Below are 19525 nucleotides of genomic sequence, written 5' to 3'. Positions count from 1 at the left end.
TTATTGTTAATCCACAGGGAGCTATTATTATCCATGAAGTATATGAAGAAGGAGCAGCATCCAAAGATGGAAGGCTCTGGGCGGGAGATCAGATTTTAGAGGTGCAGTCTTGTGTATATCACTTTTAAATCCCTATGAACTCTTTAGTCATTTAACTCAGGAAAGTACTCAATCAACATGTGGTTACATTGCAGGTGAATGGAATTGATCTCAGGAATGCCACGCATGATGAAGCAATAAGTGTTCTCAGACAGACACCCCAAAAAGTCCGTCTCACTGTCTACAGGGATGAGGCCCAGTACAAGGAGGAAGATATGTATGACGTACTGAATATAGAGCTTCAAAAGAAGCCAGGCAAAGGCCTTGGATTAAGTATTGTTGGGAAAAGGTATGAAGTCAATGGAACTACACTGATGTACCCTACTCAAGACCTAACCCTTGGACCACAGAGCCAGCCCAGGGTTAGGGGAATGAAGAGATGAACGCTCTCTCTTCAAACTTTGCTCCTCCACCATACACAAATTGTCTGTCTCAGTAAATCTGCTCTGTGCTAGCATGTTGTCAAACAATGTCAGTTGTTTCTTTTTTAAACAAAACAAAAATAAAAAAAAAATTATAATTTTTACCATGGGCCCATTTGGCCCCCTTTCCAGGCGATTACTCTGGAAGTAAGATACTACTCCATGTGAGTAAGGGTGGAATGGTGGGATCTAGCCCACATTTACTAACCAGAAATTCTAGTAAACAGTTTCTCAGTTCTAAGCAAAAGTCTTATTACAATATGGATAGTGAAATGGTACAAAGAGTGACAAGTTTAAAGCGGAATAAAATTATGTGTTTTCAGAAATGATACGGGGGTGTTTGTGTCAGACATTGTCAAAGGAGGAATAGCAGATACAGATGGGAGACTGATGCAGGGAGACCAGATATTAACAGTAAATGGAGAAGATGTTCGAAATGCTAACCAGGAGGCTGTTGCTGCTTTGTTAAAGGTAATTGTAAAAACAGAGGTGGGGACAAGCTGCAGAGTTTAGATCTGGAGCCAAACTGTCTCGAAGTTCAGATTGGATCCAGGGTTCATATTCAGACCATCATAGAGCGGGATGAGGTAGTGAAGAACTTTGGAGCCAGATCTGAAGTTTCCCAAACTATAAAGGTGTACAGATTTGGTGTTTTACCTTATGCACATTCCTAGCTGAAATTAGTCATGTTGGTGGCACACAGATTCATATATCTTAAATCTAGAAGATCATCTAGTCTGACTTCCTGAATAACGCAGGCCAAAGAACCTCACCCAGTAATTTCTGTCTCAAGCCCATAACTTCTGATTGAACTATAGCATATTTTTTAGAAAAACATCCAGTCTTGTTTTAAAGACTTCACATGATGGGGAACCCACCACATCCCTAGGTAAATTGTTCCAATGATTAAGGACACTCACTGTTAAAAATGTGCCCCTTATTTCTAGTCTGCACTTCCCGAGCTTCAGCTTCCAGCCTCTGGATCTTGCTGTATGTTTTTCTGCTAAATTAAAGAGCTGTCCATGAGAAATCTCTTCCTGTTATAGGTACTTGTGCATTATGATGAAGTAACCTCATAACTAGAACAGTTCGAGAACTGGAATTTCTGCCCGATGAGGAGCTTTGCATTTGATTTTTTTTGTTTTGTTCCTGCACAGCATTTTGATTCTTTTGTAGCAGTATTTTCTAACAGAAAACTATTGTGTTGGAAGATTTTCAATCAGCTCTTCTCATAGCCTTCTCTTGGATAAATTAAATAGATGGAGCTTCTTTCATCTCTCATAAGATGTATTTTTCAGATCTCAGATTTATTTTTGGAGCTCTCTTCTGACCCTTTCTATATTTTCTGCCTCCTTTTTTAAGTGTGAACACCAGAACTGGACACACTATTCCAGTAACAGTCTCACTAGTTCTGTATATGGAGGTAATACTATCTCCCTACTCCTCTTGATATTCCCCTACTTGTACATCCCAAGATTGCATTTGTCCTCTTAGCTACAACGTTACATTGGGAGCTCATGTTCAGCTGTTATCTACCAGGCCCCTCAAGCCTTTTTAGAGTCATTTGCTTTCGAGGATACAGTTTCTCTACCCAACCCCATTTTATAAATGTGACCTATGATCTTTATTCTGAGATGTGTGCCTTGGCATTTGGCTATGTTAAAACTCATGGTGTTCAGTGGATCCCACCTTTCCAAGCGATCTAGGTCAGTCTGTGTAACTGACCTGTCCACTTCATTGTTTACCACTTCACCTATTTTTTCTGTCATCTGCAAATTTTACCATCAATGATTTTATATTTTCTTCCAGATCATTGGTAAAGATATTGAATAGCACTGGGCCAAAACCAGGTTCTTCATGACCCAGCTAGATTATCCCAATTGGATGATGATTCCCCATTTACAGTTACTTTTTGTGATCTATGATTTAACCAATTCTTAATCCATTTTATATGGATTGCATTGATTTTTGTTTAAGGGTAATGTTTTTATCATCAGAATGTCATTCAAGACTAAGTCAAATTATATTATGTCAGTACAGGTGCTTTTATCAATTGTGATCTCTCAAAATCAGATTTGTCTGACAAAACCTATTTTCCATAAAACTATATTGTTTGGTATTAATAATGCTACCATATTTTAATTCTTTACCGATTTAGTCCCATATCGGCCTTTTCCTTCATTTTGTTCTGGGGGTTGATGTCAGGTTTAACCAGCCCATAGTTTCCAGGTAGCCATGTTTACCCTTCTTAAATATTGGCACAACATTAGCTTTTTTCCCAGTCCTCTTGAACTTCCCCATTGTTCCAAGATCTGCTAAAAATTAGAGTTCTTCAGCCAATTCTCTTAATCAGGGCTGCACTGACGGTGTGGGGGGGCCACGGGCAATATCTGAAAATGAGGCCCCTCCACCCTTCCAAAAAAATTACCACTAAGGGGCGGCTATGGTCGAGAGGGGGTTGGGGAGTGAGTTTGCACCGCACTCACTGCAAAGCGGCAGCTCACCTCCTGTCCCACGGGGCTGAGCCCGGCTTCCTGCTCTGGGCATTGAGAGCTGGTGCATGGGGTCGCAGCACTACTCACATTTAACTTGGTAGTTCCTCCATCATGGGCCTTGGTGGTTCCCCCGGGCCAAATCTGAGTGGTGCTGCAAACCTGTACACCAGGTCACAACACCCCTCTGTTTGGGGCTTGTTGCCACTCCCTCCCCACCTCCAGGTGGCCCTGGAGTACAAGCTGTGAGCCTCTCTTAAGGTAATACAGCTAAACCATAACAGAGTAATGGCACTTCTGCAATCCTCTCAAATCGCTGCACACTCACCTACGTGGAAATAGGATTTTATAATAGTGAACTCCCAAAGGAAGAGAAGGAGGAAAAGCAAAACAGTGACAAAAGACTGAAATCTCTATATTTAAATAGACTGCAAAATAGGCCTTTACACCGAAGATTAAGTTGTTTTTACAAACAACTGTCTGCAACATTGTAATGTCTTTATGTCTGTCTAGGTTGTTATAGTGAACCTACCATCCTGGTATCTTTGTACTTACATGTATGTTAAGTTCCTTCACCATTCTATCAAAGTTTTCTTCATTTCTGTGAACTAAATTCATTCCTAATGTAACATCAGTTTCCTTGTGGCCATCTAATGTGTGCATCCAAATCGTACAATTGGAAGCTTAAACACAAAAGAAGAGATTTTTCAAAGGTCCGAATGTCATTTAAGGACCAATTTCCCATTGGAAGTCTGAAGGAGTAGGGCACTCACACCACATTTGTGCAATAAAAATCTCCCTGCAGATCCTCATTTCAGTTACATTGGTGTTAAGCCAAGGTAGATACTAGTTTCAGTTGCCATTTTACATTTCTAAAGACCAATTTAAATGCCATGTTCTCAGTTACACTATCGTAAATGTGGAGTAAATCTGTAGATTATATGGCCTGTTTTGGTACCCGGAATTCGAAAATTCTTCACTTTCATGATTTTTAAAAATGTTTTTGTTTATTGAATAGCTACATCTTGAAAGTGAATTTTACATGCTACTTCCATTTAAGTGAATGGGAACAAGATTACGCCCTTAGTGTAATTTTGGCATCTGAACTGTAATGTTCATTTTTAATCCAAATATTCTGCCATGTATTTTATTTCACAGTATATAATTGGAAAAATACTGTCCAGTTCTGGCTCTGATCCTGCAATGAGCTTTACCTGTGCAGTCCGCATTGCAGGATTGGGGCCTGTGTTTTACACCTTCCATTAAGTCTTATTATTTCCATCATCAGTAACTAATATATGCCTTTTAATATTAGTACATTAATCGGTCCTTTCACGGTTGGGAACTGCATTATAAATTTCCTGTTCTTCAGTGTTCATTAGGTATTGTAAGACTAGAAGTTGGAAGAATAAAAGCAGGTCCATTCCATTCTGAGAGGAGAACATCCCAAAGCAGCCAGGTTTGTAACTGTGAAGCTGTTTAGTTTGGAAAAAATCAACTCTGATTAAATAATTCCCTTTATTTGCTTTTATTGATTTTTAAAGTGACAAAGATTTTCCATATAGGTGTGCCGAGGATGAGATTTAAAAAAAGCAGCTTTTATGTACTTCACAGCTTTTTCATAGCCATGTCGTATGTTAACTTTATCATATTATGTGTTGAAAGCATGATACAGCCAAATATTATCCCATGGATGAAGTTTACCCCTTTGCTGCATTGCCTGATCATGATTTTAGGGCCCTCTCCTAGGAGGTGCAGAGAACTCTAACTCCCACTGAAATCAGTGAGAATTGGAGGGTGCTCATATTCTGGCTGGGTCAGGCCCTTAACTTAAGAATGCCCCTTCTGTTCTAGATTACTGTCCATTAGGTATTTTATTCAGCTCTCTACCACACTGCTCTGATATTCCTACAGAAGTGTGCAAACCATTGAAAAGACTGAGAAAACAACAGGGTTTTAAATGGTTAATAGACCCAGTCAGAAAATAGAAATTTTGGTCTTTGTCAAGCTTTTCCAATCAGCTCTACTGATTAATTCTAACATAATTAAAAAGTGTTTGATCTTCATCAGTTTCCATATCTGATGCCTTTTCTGCACTGTGGATGACATGCAGGGTACATGCAGCTAAACACTGCAGTGAAAAACAGGCTGCATCCACACTGCAGTGCGTTGCTATACAGGGGAGTGAAAGGCTCTGGCAGGGAGGAAAGGTTCTGGCTACGGCAGGTCCCGGTGCCTTTCCCCTCTGCCTCCCCCACCAGAGCCTTTCCCTGATGCCAGAGTATTTCCCTTGGGCAGGGAAAGGCTCCAGCACCTCCCTGCAGTGGGGAAAAACTCCAGCAATGAGGAGCTGCCAGAGACTTTCCCTGCTGCCCTACCAGAGTCTTTCCCTGCTGTTGAAGCCTTTCCCCGTTGCGGGGAAGGGCTGAGGTAACGGGACATTACATTGCTAAAAATAGTAGTGTAGACGTGGGAGGCACTGCTTGGGCATGTAGAGAGCCATGTAGGGTATATACCAGGGACAGGCAAACTTTTTGGCCTGAGGGCTGCATCGGGTTTTGGAAATTGTATGGAGGGCCGGTTAGGGGAGGGGGGTGTGGCCTGGTCCCCACCCTCAATGCATCCCCCCCCCGCTTCTGGCCCCCTGATGGCCCCCCCGGACTCCTGCTCCATCCAAACCCCCCTGTTCCCTGTCCCCGACCTTCCCCAGAACCCCTGCCCCTGACAGCCCCCCGCCGCCCCATCCAACCCCTCCTCTCATTCCTGACTGCCCTCCTGGTAGCCTGCCCCATCCAACCACCCCTTCTCCCTAACCGCCCCCGGAACCCCTGTCCCTGACTGCCCCCCACCGCCCCATCCAACTCCCCTCCTTCCTGTCTGCCCCCCTGGGAACTCTGCCCCCATTCAACCCCTCTGACCGCCCTGACCCCTATCCACACCTCCATCCCCTGACCACCGCCCCTTCCCTCTATCCAACCCCCTCTGCCCCTCGCTCCCTGTCCCCTTACAGTGCTGCCTGGAGCACCGGTGGCTGGCGGCGCTACAGCCATGCCACCTGGCTGGAGTCAGCCACACCCTGCGCAGCACCGGGTCAGGCCGGGCTCTGCAGCTGTGCTGCCCAGGAGCTCGCCGCCCAGAGCATTGCACCGGCAGCGCAGTGAGCTGAGGCTGCGGGGGGAGGGGGAACAGTGCGGGAGGAGCTCAGGGGCCGGGCAGGAGGGCCGCAGTTTGCCCACCTCTGGTATATACCCTAAGGTTCTGGCATGTCTAAGCAGTGCTTTGTCATCTACACTGCTATTTATACCAATACCGTGGCAGGGAGGGGGCGCGCGGGGGGCATAGCCTGAATGTGCTCTTGATATTAAGCAGTTCAGATTGTACTGCTATGGTGATGTGCCTCAGTGTTTTCATTATAAACTTTATTTTTCAAAGACTCAGAATTTTTATGAAGATTTCTCTGCCTAAAATGTTCATCAGCAAAGACCATCAAGGACCTGAGCCTAAAAAACTCAGGTCAGATTAGTTAGGATTGAGGTGAAGATTGCAGGATTTGACCGGGATGCATTTTTCACTAGGAGTTAGGATTGAGTAAGGACTGCAGCATTTGGTCCTCCTTAAATATATATGGACCTTCAGAATTTGGCTAAGGTGAAAATGCAGAATCAAGCTGTAACCCAGGCCGTTAAGCCAGTAGAAGTGTATAATGAGTAATTTTTACTTGAAATATCTATAAAGCCTTTTAGTCTAATAATGACACAAAGTAACACAACATCAAGGGGAGGGATAGCTCAGTGGTTTGAGCATTGGCCTGCTAAACCCAGGGTTGTGAGTTCAATCCTTGAGGGGGCCATTTAGGAATCTGGGGCAAAAATTGGGGATTGGTCCTGCTTTGAGCAGGGGTTTGGACTAGATGACCTCTTGAGGTCCCTTCCAACCCTGATATTCTATGATCAGTCACCTTGTCCCCTCAGATATGTATACACACGCAACTGATGTCAGAGTTCTAATGAGAGATGTGCACACACAGCTGAGAGGACAGTCTGGCCTCAAAACTTTATTTATATAGCTTCTGAATTAACAAGTGAGTACATACTAGGGCAAAATGCATATTTTCAGTTGAAATATAAACTGAATGGAGAAATTAAAATCACAAGAATTACAGAGCAGATTTTAAGACAAAGGAGATATGGGGAGGAGAAAGTATTTTTATAGTCATGGCTGATGATGTGGTTACAGACAGTGGAGGCAAATGGATGGTGTGGATTGATTTCCAGGAGAAAGAGAGAAACAATAGAATCATTTGTTAGGGTGCCTCTATCTTCTTTGTCAATGTTCTATACTCTGTCCTTCATTTTTTAACTTTTGTCAGAACATTGTCATCAGTTACACCCATAAAACTCCAGCAAAGTCATAGGAAGTTCCATGAGTTAATCTGAGGGCAGAATTTGGGCTCCTAGAAGCAATCTTTCTAAAGGCTGTGGAAGGTTTTAGCTATGCAACCACAAACCTTCAACTAAGAGAGCCCTCCAGAATGCTCTGAGGATATAGAGGAGTTATTGTTAGTCTCACAGTACATCATTTCTTACTAGGCACAAGAGGAAGGTAGTAAAATAGCACTGGAGCTCATAATTTTACTTTCCAGCAAGCTAGAAGTTTGAAGACTATGGTATAATCCCAATGTGATGTTATATTTTAGGTGAGTGAAGGAAGTGGCAGCCTGTCATCATTCAGTTTCCCACCTTCTGGTTCCAACCCATCTGAGGGCTTTGAAAGTGGTCTTAAGAAGAATGCGCGTAAGATTCATTTGGTGCCTTTCATATTCTATATCTAAAACTTCTCCCCTTTATCCTGTCTGTGAATCAGTAGCTGAGGTATCTTTTGTTTGTCTGAAGTGCTAGATACTCTTTTGAACTGTAGGCATAAAAACAGTTCCTTGTAATTCAAGTCCAAAATGCTGATAGGGCAATTATTGTAAAAAAAAAACCCACATAGGTATCATTTTATAGCCCTTTATAAGCATAACTGTGGCAGCTTGTCATACCTTATGTTGTATTATAAGAATGCAAGTTGTTAAATCAGAGACTCCCATCAAAAGTAAGTATATCTTCCATTAAACTATCTCATGCATCCCACATGTGAATCTGTGGACAGTAGCAGATTTTGTGTAGTTAAATCAGGAAAGATGAGTAACAGTTTTCTCATGTTTAAATTACAAGGAAGTCATTATTGCCCTAAGTCTGTTTTGTTAATTGCTCAGATTGAATAAACCTGACCGTCTTTATTCCAGAATATATATATTATTCAGAAAATGAATGACTGGGTATCTTTTTTATTTTTGTGTAAAATACACCTAGTCCCTCCCATCTCAAAAGTAGTTCAATCTTATTAATGTAATGAGAGCAGATGTCCAGGCATGTTACTATAATAGAGCAAAAGCTAAAATCATTATAACTGTTTTTATGGCTATAATGGAGAGCTTACTTTAAAATCTTACCCAACCTTTTATATATTTATTTTTATCGTTTCACAGTATCATCTGAAATACAAGGATTAAGAACGGTTGAAATAAAAAAGGTAAGTCATACTGTAAAAATGTACAGGGAACTGGAACCCCTCAGCCTCTATAAATTAGTGTGTTTACACCCACCGAGGCTCTGCCCCTAGATTTTTACCTATTGGAGAGGGGCAGTGCCATGTCCTGAGACTTGTGAAAGATATTTTAGGTTTTCATGAACATATGTCTAGTTTTGTTAGTTAATTCATTTTATAGAACAAACACACTATTGGCAGGTTTACATCCAGCCCCTAGGTTTTCCAGCTGCTTTGGGGATGTAACACATAGGTCCCTATAATATCAGTCTGAGTCAAGCATCTAGATTCCTGTAACCTACTTTGAAAATTTAAGGGACAAAGAATTAGCATGAGTTTGAGCCATATTTTTATTTTTGTCACATTGAGTTAAATCCAGAGTAAACAGAGTTTAGGATTTACAGTCCCACTTTTTATCATATTTTTCTTATTGAATCATTTTCAGTTAGGATGTACTTATACTATAGCTATTTTTAACTGTACTGTATATTTAATAAAATCATCAGTATACAGATTCTGAAATCAGTTTCTCACACCAGTTTTACACCTGTGCAGTTCCATTGACTTCCTGATTTATATGCAAATATCAGCAAAATCAGGCTCTTTTATTTTCCTAGTATTATTTATTGTTTCAGTTGGCTTGACATTCAGGGCTTTTCATTGCATGGATTTATTTTAGCTACTTTATTCTCTCTGTCCCTTCTATAAATAGCTTTTTACACTGTGCTGAAATGTTATTTTGAACTTTCTAAAGCTGTTACTGCTGTGTGTGTCATACAGCAGCAATACACTAGGAGGAGTATGCTTCCTCTTTCCATATTTGCAGTGTTACGGAAGTAGTGTACATCACCACAGCTAGCCCTATTACTTACAGATACAAAATCGGTAGATCCTCTTCTTAAAGCACAGGCCTATAAGGGGGCAATTTCAAAGCATGGCCGCTATTTGAGTGCAGTGACAGAATCTGCATGCTCAAAACCTAGTTTGTTCATATAAATTGAGCTCAAATAGATTTTGCTCATGTATAGTCTGTCACTGGTGTGCATGATTGATAGGCCTGGTTATAAAATCAGGAGCAACTCCCCTGAAGTCAGGGAATTGCATAGGTGTAAAAACAATGTAAGAAGGGGTGTGTGTGGGGGGGTGGGAATCAGGCTGCAAAGTGAAACCAATTTCATGCAAATGTGATACATATACATGTAATTTGCACCACACAAATGGCAGCTGGATTGAATCATGTCTGAATTTTTTTTTTTAGCAGAACTTAAGCTAAACAGCTTTAGGTTGAGATTCTTGATTCTTTCACTGTGGACAAGTTTGCTCTTTTTCTCATCTCTTTTATTTCCCCTGAGAGATGAACATTGTGCAAGCGGAGTTAAATTGTTACATGGCTTCCTCAGTGCTTGTGTCATTGTTATAAAAGCTTTGGGTGAGTCTACAAGCCAACACTCCCGCCCTACCCCAGAGTATCACCTTTACTAAACCTCATTATTGGCTACGCTTCCCAGTCATTGGTGCGAGGGAGCCTTATTCTGCCCAGTGGTTATCAGAGGCTTCATTCTGCAACTTCAGCGATAAGGGTTCTGTATCGTAAAAAATCAAGACAGAATAGCCAGTTAGATGTCACAGAGGTGTGAGCTCAAAATGCCTGCCAGGCAATCTACAGGGCAACAGTGAAGGTAGAAGGAACAGAGATTCGCATCTTCTTGGTTAGAGTAAAAAATTCTCAGTGGTAGTGAACCAAAATAATTCATTGTTCCTTCTCCCATTACTATTTTCCATTCTCCCGTCCCTGTACTCTGTTGCTTGCTTACTAGCATCTGTACACGTTTTACGTTTCAACTTTATTTTTCCTTTTTTTCTCCCTGAGAAACTATTTAAAAAAACCGGGTGCTTTCTCCTACTTCTCTTGGTAAAGTTTCTTGTGACACACTATGTGAAAGACCCTTCATGAAGACAAACTGACAAGCTTTGAGGAATTTGCAATAGTGGAATGAAAGTGAAGAGGAGTAGGAGTGCCATATCCCCTCCCTGTACATTGACCTGGAGGAATTAGGACTGAATTCTTCATAAGTGAATAGTTATTTTTTCCATTCATTAGTTTTAGGGTGCCTGTCTTAAGACACTGTAAAGAGGCCTGACTTTGAGGATGGGTGTTCAGTGCTGTCTGAAAATCAGGCCCCTTTAAGAGGCTTTAAGTTGGGTACCCAAAATCACTAGTCAGTCTTGAAAATCTGGGCCTAAAGGTAATTGTGTATTTTCTCTCAAGCAGTGTCTTAATCTGTTTTCCTTACTGTAACAGGGTCCTGCAGATTCCCTAGGAGTGAGCATTGCTGGAGGAGTAGGAAGTCCCCTGGGAGATGTTCCCATATTTATTGCCATGATGCACCCAAATGGAGTTGCAGCTCAAACTCAGAAACTCAGAGTAAGTTAATTGCTAAGAAAGGAGGTTGGTAAAAAAGCTTAATATGATGATGCTGAATAAATTACTCTGCCTTGGTCACAGAGTAGAGCAGGGGTGGGCAAACTTTTTGGCCCAAGGGCCACATCGGGGTTGCAAAATTGTATGGAGGACCGGGTAGGGAAAGCTGTGCCTCCCCAAACAGCCCCCGCCCCTATCCACCCCCTCCTACTTCCCGCCCCCTGACTGCTCCCCTCACAACCCCCAACCCATCCAACCCCCCCTGCTCCTTGTTCCCTGACCGCCCCCTCCTGGGACCCCCTGCCCCTAACCGCCCCTGGAATCCCACCCCCTATCCAACCCCCCCCATTCCCTGTCCCCGCCCCTATCCACCCTCTCCTACTTCCCGCCCCCTAACTGCCCCCCTCACAACCCCCGACCCATCCAACCCCCCCTGCTCCTTGTTCCCTGACCGCCCCCTCCTGGGACCCCCTGCCCCTAACCGCCCCTGGAATCCCACCCCCTATCCAACCCCCCCCATTCCCTGTCCCCACCCCTATCCACCCTCTCCTACTTCCCGCCCCCTAACTGCCCCCCTCACAACCCCCGACCCATCCAACCCCCCCTGCTCCTTGTTCCCTGACCGCCCCCTCCTGGGACCCCGTGCCCCTAACCACTCCTGGATCCCACCCCCTATCCAACCCCCCCCCTCCCATTCCCTGTCCCCTGACTGCTCTGACCTCTCTCCACACCCCCGCCCCCTGACAGGCCCCGCAGGTCTCCCACACCTATCCAACTGCCCTGTTCCCCGTCCCCTGACCCCCCCCCCCCGTCCCCCAGAACCTCTGCCCCATCTAATCGCCCCTCTGTCTCCTGACTGCCCCCCCGGTATCCCCTGCCCCTCACCGCTCCCTGCCCCCCGGGACCTCCTGCCCTTTATCCAACCCCTCCGCTCCCTGCCCCCTTACCATGCTGCTCAGAGCAGCAGGACTGGTTTATTGGAAAGCCCGGCAGGATCAGCAGGTCAGAGCACTGGCGGCGTGGTGAGCTGAGGCTGCGCGGGAGGGGCCGGGGGCTAGCCTCCCCGGCTGGGAGCTCAAGGGCTGGGCAGGATAGTCCCGTGGGCCAGATGTATCCCGCGGGACATAGTTTGCCCACTTCTGGAGTAGAGCCACATGGTGTATTCACTAGCACTTCAGTCCATGCCAGGAATTTCTCCCATTCAAATCAAGAGTACAGTAGTTTTAGATGGGTTTAGAGTACAGTAGTTTTTTTCACAAACATTAGCAATTGGGAAGAAAACCTTAAAGCAACCTTGGAACATGGAGCCAACATGGCTTTCAGATACCAAAGTGAAGAGCTTGGTGGAGAAAGTTAATAGAGAAGTGTTATTTATCCTTTCACACAATACAAAAACCAGGTATCACTCAATGAAATTAATAGGCAGTTGGTTAAATACAAACAAGAGGAAATACTTTTTCATACCACACACAACGGTGGAAGTCATTGCCATGAGGTGTTGTGATCGCCAAATGTATAACTGGGTTCAAAAAGAGCTGGATAAATTCATGGAGGGTGCGACCATCAATGGCTATTAGCCAAGGTGGTCAAAAATGCAACCCCATTTTTGGGTTGACCTTAAACCTCTGACTACCAGAAGCCGGGGGGGGGGGAGGGGAACAGGTGGATCACTCTATAATTGCATTGTTCTATACACTCCCCCTAAAGCTCTGGTATGGGCCACTGTCAGAGATATGGTTAATCTTGCCCAGTATCCTGAGCTATCCCATATGGTAGCTCTTATGTGTAGATAAATAGATCCCACATCTGTCCTGATTATTGGCACAGCAGTCAGCAGCCTCCCCAATGCCTGCAATTATGCGATTTATTTTACATCCTTCTGTTAGTTGCTTTTCCTGCAGCACATTCAACTTACACATCTCTGTGTGTAGGCTATTCTTGTTTTATACACCCGCTGAGTGCAAAATTGGTATGAATTAGTGTATTACCACTTGCAGCCATTTATGTCTGGTTTAAGACCAGTTTGCATCATCACTGAATGTGGCCCATGTATTCCCGAGAGTTGCACTGGATTATTCCAAGCTGCATTTGAACCTGGGGGACCTGATGATAATATGCTACATTGGTCTGTTTTCCCAGAATGTGTAAATGTATGACTGTCATCTACTGATTGAAATATCAGAGGTATGTATGTGTTGACTTCTAATGTCTAATGACAGCTATGCAAACTATAATACTGACATCTCTGTAGTGTATGTGATTATATTATCCACAAGTAGATTCAGGTCTTTGAGGATATAAACCTCAATAACTACTACAGAATCAGGGCTGTTTCACCAGTTATCACTAGAGAATTATGACTTGCACTGGAAACAAAGGGCCAGATTCTCAGGTGGCGTAAATTGCTGAAGCTTTATTGAATTCACTAAAGCTGCATTGATTTAAACCAGCTGAAGATCTGGGCCAAAGACTTTGTTGTATCTAAGATCAAGAATATGCTGTAGACAGGTGGTAAATATTTCCTTGATACGATATATTTTTTGCAAATCCTGCTAGCAAGATCCAGTTACTCAGTTCAAGTATTCTTCACGGAAAGGATATCCTCTTATTTTGTGTTGTAAAAATGGCATGTAGATCTTGGTGACATACTTCTTATTAATGGCTAGCTCTTTAATTTTCTCTTCTGTAGGTTGGGGATAGGATTGTTAATATTTGTGGAACATCCACTGAGGGCATGACACACTCCCAAGCTGTCAGCCTACTGAAAAATGCTTCAGGCACTGTTGAACTGCAGGTAAGGAGTTTCTCTGCACTGATGTTTAGAATGCACTTTGCAGTTTTGATTCTGAGGCTGAAAAACCAAAAGTAACACACAACTGCCCAGTTCTGAGGAAAATGTAGCCATAGAATATAGGAGGTTGGAGGGTTATGTTATGCAGTTTTCACATCCTCTCCATATTTTGCTCCAAAGTTACCACTTAGTCTTATTTTAGCTGAAAGGCAGAAAAGTCTCATTTGTTGCAAAAACCTGTTTTGGTCATTTCACCTTTGTAAATACTGTGGTGTTAATCATGGTGGGCTCGGTTGTCCGAGCGTCACCTTCCTCATTTCACTGCTATCTACAATGTGCCCTCTCAGGTGGTGGCCGGAGGGGATGTAAGTGTCGTAACTGGTCAGCAACAGGATCCACCAGCTTCCAGCCTTTCATTTGCAGCACTAACCTCAAGCAGCATCTTTCAGGATGATTTAGGGTAAGTGCATATATTATCCTTGATGGATCCTTTCTAATTGGGTTACTGTAAGGCCCACTAGCTGGGACTGCACTTGAAAACTGCCTAGAATTTGCAGCATGTTCAGAGTGAGGTGTCCTGCCAGCCTAGTCATGACTGTCACAGGAAGCATATAACTGTGCTCCTTAGGCCACATAGGACATTCTGGTTCATTTCAGAGTACAATTCACTATGCTGGTTTTGACCCAGAGAGCTATGATACAATTTGATTGCAGCACCGCAGAGACTGCTTCATTCCTTGTGTTGTACTTGAGATTAGCTGAAGTACTTAAGCTAATTGCCCCCTGGCTTAAATGTCAGGGCATTTTAAGTACATGGCTGTTAACTCTAGAACTCACTCTCCCTGCCAGTCCATCAGAGCCTGAGTTTGTTGACTTGTCGGGTATGTTGGACGGCACAGCTGTCCATTTACTGCCCGAGAGAGTGTTTTGGGGGCTTCATAGATTTTGATAGGTCACCTGATTTCCTGGGCCAACACAACCTCCGCGGTGGTTGGGGTTTTTTTTGTTCTTGGGGCAGAGTGTTGGTGTTTTAATTTTATACAAAATTGTACCTGCAGTTTATTGCAGACACAAACATTAGTTGATATTTAAATACTTGATGTGTGTGCGCAAACAAGTAGTTGGATGCCTATCTGCTAATATTCCCATCCTGAGTATGAAAATATGGGCACAGTTCTTTGTGGTTGAAAAATTAAATTATTTCAAAATAGACCATCACTGAAAATCAGCCCACAAACTTCTAGGTATACAGTGTATATTATCTACTGGAGGAGTGGTGAAAAACATGTGATTCAAATTGTAAGTTCTATAGTTCTTTTAGTCTGTCAAAACATTGCAAATTTATAAAAATAAAAGGCCAAGCAACAGAAGAGAACAGGAATGACTAAACCAGACTTAGGAATTGGTTGGAGCTATTTTTGATTTTCTCTTATATATGAGTTTTGGGGGAGGGAGCGTTTTTTAAAATATTGTAGTTTTTGTGGGGTTTATTTTGTTTGTCTCTGAGCTCCAGGATACTTACTTATCCATAGGTAATAAGCATCATACAATTATGCAGTGTATTAAATGACAGAATGAATAAACTTCTGCAGACAGAAGGTTAAATACCATGGAGAAGTTATGAAAGGAAACTGTAAATAAGTAACCAGCCTATGGCATTAAGCAGGATTACAGTGGTTGACATGAACTGAACTATTCACTGCAATATACTTAAAATCCTATGTAGAGTTCTCAGCAAAGGAAAGTTTAAGAGCCTCTTTGCTGAACAATCCACATACTGGACTAGACATTCACAAAAGAAACAGGATAACTTCTTTTCTCTGTTGTAGGCCCCCTCAGTATAAGACCATTACTCTAGATCGAGGACAGGATGGTCTAGGCTTTAGTATTGTGGGAGGATATGGCAGTCCTCATGGAGATTTACCCATCTACGTTAAGACAGTATTTGCAAAGGTAAGTGCACAGGTGTAAAACTGCTCAAACAATTCAGTGCTCATGCTCAGCAGCTGGTTTATTAATATGGCCTGGGGAAAAGCCAGTGGGTTCTGGACAGTTTATTTTATTGTTTGTCTTCTCCAAGCAGGAATGCAGATACCATTTTAAATTGTGTCTGCAGTTTGAGGCTTTAAGTAAACTGGGCCCAATTTTCAGAATTCCCATTTGCTCCCATCAAACACTTGGATTTGAGGTTGTAATTTAGTTGTCCACTTTGGACAATTGCACCCTCCCCTTCCCCCGTTTAGTTTGCATTCTCTTCAAGCAGTGCTTGGGGTTAGTTTGAATTATTTGCTATGAATATTGGAATCAAATATAGGCCAGAAACACTGGATCCAAATCTTAACTTTGGAGAAGTTCACATCCTCATCTGAACTTGGTGTATAGCAGGCCTGAGTCAGATAACCAAGTTGGAAGACCTCCAGACCTTGACGTTTAGGTTCAGATCTGGATTCGATTTCTAATTTGAATTGTTGAGAACTTTGCAGCCAAACCAAGATAGCTGAAGGAGTTTAAAAATTCCATAGATCTGACTTATAGAATGTATGTAGTACATCGTTCCCATGCTGTAAATTTCATTCCACTAATAAGGTGATGAGGACTTTCATGAATCCACCTGGTTAGTTTGCACAGTGGAAACTTTATGCAAAAACCTATAGGCAGGTAGAACCAGCACCTACTAAGGACAAAATGAGCCTGGGTTTGTAATAGTGAAAACTGATCAGCGTAGCTTTTCTCAAGCAGAAAAGTTTAATGTGTGCTGTATATTGAACCCATCTTACTAAGACCCTCTTTAGATTTCTCTGTGAACAGCTATAAAACCAGGAGTTTCAGAAATGCATGTCTGCAATTACATGCTGTTTAATTTCAGGGTGCAGCAGCAGAGGACGGACGGCTGAAAAGAGGGGATCAAATCATTGCTGTCAATGGGCAGAGCTTAGAAGGGGTGACCCATGAAGAAGCAGTTGCTCTTCTAAAAAGGACAAAAGGGACTGTCACTCTGACTGTTCTCTCATGAATTGGCTGTCCAAAGAATAGGATCAACAAGATCCCATTATCTACATTCCACATAGCAAAGTTTATGTAGCCATCTTACTATTCCAGCTTGACCAGACTGTTACATCACTGAAGAAAAAAATAACAATTGTATTTTTGAACACAATAGAAGTATTTGTCCTACTGTCGAATCACTGGGATGGGCTTATGTAGTCTCTGGCAAAGACTTAAGGTTTTTTATTAATGAATACAGTGATCCACCAGAACATGAAAGTTTACATTAGTAACCGCATTGCAAAACTGGAATGTTTTGCAAAGAGGCTTTGAATATTTGAGATAGGTGTGGGAGGGAGAATGTGTGCACTAAACAGTCAAGGGGGAAGGAGATAACTAAGAATATTTAAAAAGCAGAAATAAAGTCACAGGAGGAACAACAGTTGAACAAAAGAAGATAGATGGAAAAATTAGTTAGAAAGTCAGTGCTGCTAATTCCATGCTCCAGAAGCAAAATAATGGAGAGGTAGGGTTGGTTTTTTTTGGTGCTCGGGGGTTGAAAAATCCACTTGCAGGAAACTTTCCCTGGTGAATGAGGGAGCCCTACTGCACCTGCAATATCACAAGGATTTAGGCTTCTCTTTTAAAGTAGTGAAGTTCCTAAGCTTGGTGGGTGTGAAGATAATGTTCCCGATGTGAACAGTAAAATGAACACTGTCCTCTTCCTAAGTTTGCAGAATGGCAGCTCCAGTGTCACTGCTGCTCAGAGCTTCTTGAAGCAACAGCACAAATTAACCACTCTGTCTAGCTACCGTGTCACTAGTCAGAGCCCAGTGGAAACAGGTGTGGAGTCAATTTCATGCTGCTGCTATTGCTCTAAGCCAGTGGTGGACAACCTGCGGCCCACAGGCCACATGCAGCCCATCACAGTAATCTGATTGCAGGCCGTGAGACATTTTGCTGACGTTGACCATCCCCAGGCATGGGGCCCCGCAGCTCCCAGTGGGCGGGAAAGGCAAACTGTGACTGCTACTGGGAGTTGCGGGGAGCCATGCCTGCGGATGGTCAATGCCAGTAAAATGTCTCGTGGCCCACAATCAGATTACCCTGATGGGCCACATGTGGCTCACCACTGCTCTAAGCAGATACTGAAGACATTCAGCGTGGAGGAGGACCCAAAAGAAGGGATAGAGGAGGGGTAGAGTAATAAAGACCCCCCCAGTAGAGAGGAGTCCAAAAGTAGGGCAAATGATAGAGGTTCCTCTTCATCTTCACCCTAGTCAGAAAGCATGCAGGAGGGGAAAGGATGGGCAGAGAAAGAAGTCCCTTAGTCATTCCAGCTGCTGGAAGGAGTTCTAAATTATTGAACACTTAAAAGCCAGACACTGATATGTAAGATGGAGCCCTGTAAAGATCTAGGAACAATGCTCCTGGCTTCTCACTATAAAGTGTTGTCCCTGGACCTTACTTGTGGATTCCCTAACGGTCAGTTTCCCCACTTTTGCCTCATATGTATCTGCTTGGTCAAGCCCCATCTGTGATTGAACCTTGTCACTAAATACAATATGTCTTTAAAACCTTTAGAGAGGAAGAAATGTCAAAGGTCATGTGAGCACTGGTGTTCCTTTAGTCTAGGGTGCTGCCCACAGTGTACATTCATGTAGCTGCAAGATTGCATATTGACCAGCAAACACCTATAGCAGCTGGAGCACCATGTCAGTTGTTTATAATATTTAATTATTGAGTTCTAAAGCGGGAGCACATTCAAACTGTGTTAGAGAAATATGCAATTTTACTGAGTGAAAAACAGCAGGGTTAGGAGTGTTTGAGAGCTACTACTTGTGAATTGATAGCTAAATATAAGTGGATTAACTAAAAAAATCCCTCTTTTTCAATAATTATTTGAGATGTTACAATACAATAGGCTAAGAAAAACAGATGGTGCCAGTACTTGAGGCAACTGGTGATGCATTATTAGCCTGTACTCATTCCAGTGTAGTGTGTGAAATGCCTAAGTTAGAGTATGTAAAGTCTCTTCAGATATTATCTATATTTGTAACAGAAGTAGTGTACAGATATTTTATTATTGCCTTTGTGTCTAAATGCAGGATTCAAGAAAATAAATATGAAGCTGTAAGTGGTGAATTAATAAAGTTACAGGTGTATTTGTGGTTGCTTTGTGATGGAGTTGTTTTTTCCCATTATTAAAGGGTTGGTATTAGGCCCACAATTTAGGTTTTGTAAAATAACATCATCAGATTTAACAAAACTGGGATTAATGCTATAAATGCATCAAGAATTCTTTTAACTTTTCCACTAAAAACTATATTTAAATGTTGCATAGCTGCATTCCAAACACTGCAGTACTGTCTTCCAGCTAATTCTGGAGACCCAGACATCAAAACTGACTAGAACACAGGTTCTCAAACTGTGGTCCGTGGACCACCCATGGTCTGCAAGCTCCATTCAGGTGGTCCGCGGATAGTTCCCTCTAAAATGCGCGCCTGGGCGACCGCACATGAGAGAATGAAGGGCCACCCACCTAATTAGTGGAGCTGCACAGGCATGGCTCCACTAATTAGGTGCCTGGACCCTGGAAAGGATGCACAGTGAGGTAGGTAGTGGCCTTGGGGGGAATAGGCAGTAATTGGGAGGGGGTAGTGGGGTGAGAAGAGGGAGTGGGGGGGCGGGATTTGGGACATGCAGGGCTGCAGTGGCCAGGGAG

At 42.9% G+C, this 19525-nt stretch overlaps 1 protein-coding gene across 33 annotated transcripts in view; it reads left to right on the top strand.

The window, feature by feature from the left end:
- The window catches only part of MPDZ (multiple PDZ domain crumbs cell polarity complex component), a 134261-nt gene extending 115290 nt beyond the window's left edge, over nucleotides 1-18971 (top strand). For all 33 annotated transcript variants that reach the window (XM_043546594.1, XM_043546591.1, XM_043546583.1 and 30 more), the window contains 11 exons: nucleotides 18-101; nucleotides 195-388; nucleotides 845-992; nucleotides 4386-4472; nucleotides 7710-7806; nucleotides 8544-8587; nucleotides 10905-11027; nucleotides 13714-13818; nucleotides 14163-14275; nucleotides 15645-15768; nucleotides 16682-18971. In XM_043546594.1, the coding sequence (XP_043402529.1) occupies nucleotides 18-101; nucleotides 195-388; nucleotides 845-992; nucleotides 4386-4472; nucleotides 7710-7806; nucleotides 8544-8587; nucleotides 10905-11027; nucleotides 13714-13818; nucleotides 14163-14275; nucleotides 15645-15768; nucleotides 16682-16828 (1266 nt within the window). In that variant the 3' untranslated portion in view covers nucleotides 16829-18971. The remainder of the gene's footprint in view (nucleotides 1-17; nucleotides 102-194; nucleotides 389-844; nucleotides 993-4385; nucleotides 4473-7709; nucleotides 7807-8543; nucleotides 8588-10904; nucleotides 11028-13713; nucleotides 13819-14162; nucleotides 14276-15644; nucleotides 15769-16681) is intronic.
- The last annotated feature ends 554 nt before the right edge of the window (nucleotides 18972-19525 follow it).

This window comes from Chelonia mydas, chromosome 5, assembly GCF_015237465.2.
Source record: "Chelonia mydas isolate rCheMyd1 chromosome 5, rCheMyd1.pri.v2, whole genome shotgun sequence".
In the NCBI taxonomy this organism is placed as follows: domain Eukaryota; kingdom Metazoa; phylum Chordata; order Testudines; family Cheloniidae; genus Chelonia; species Chelonia mydas.
This window is presented reverse-complemented; position numbering and strand designations above follow the sequence as displayed.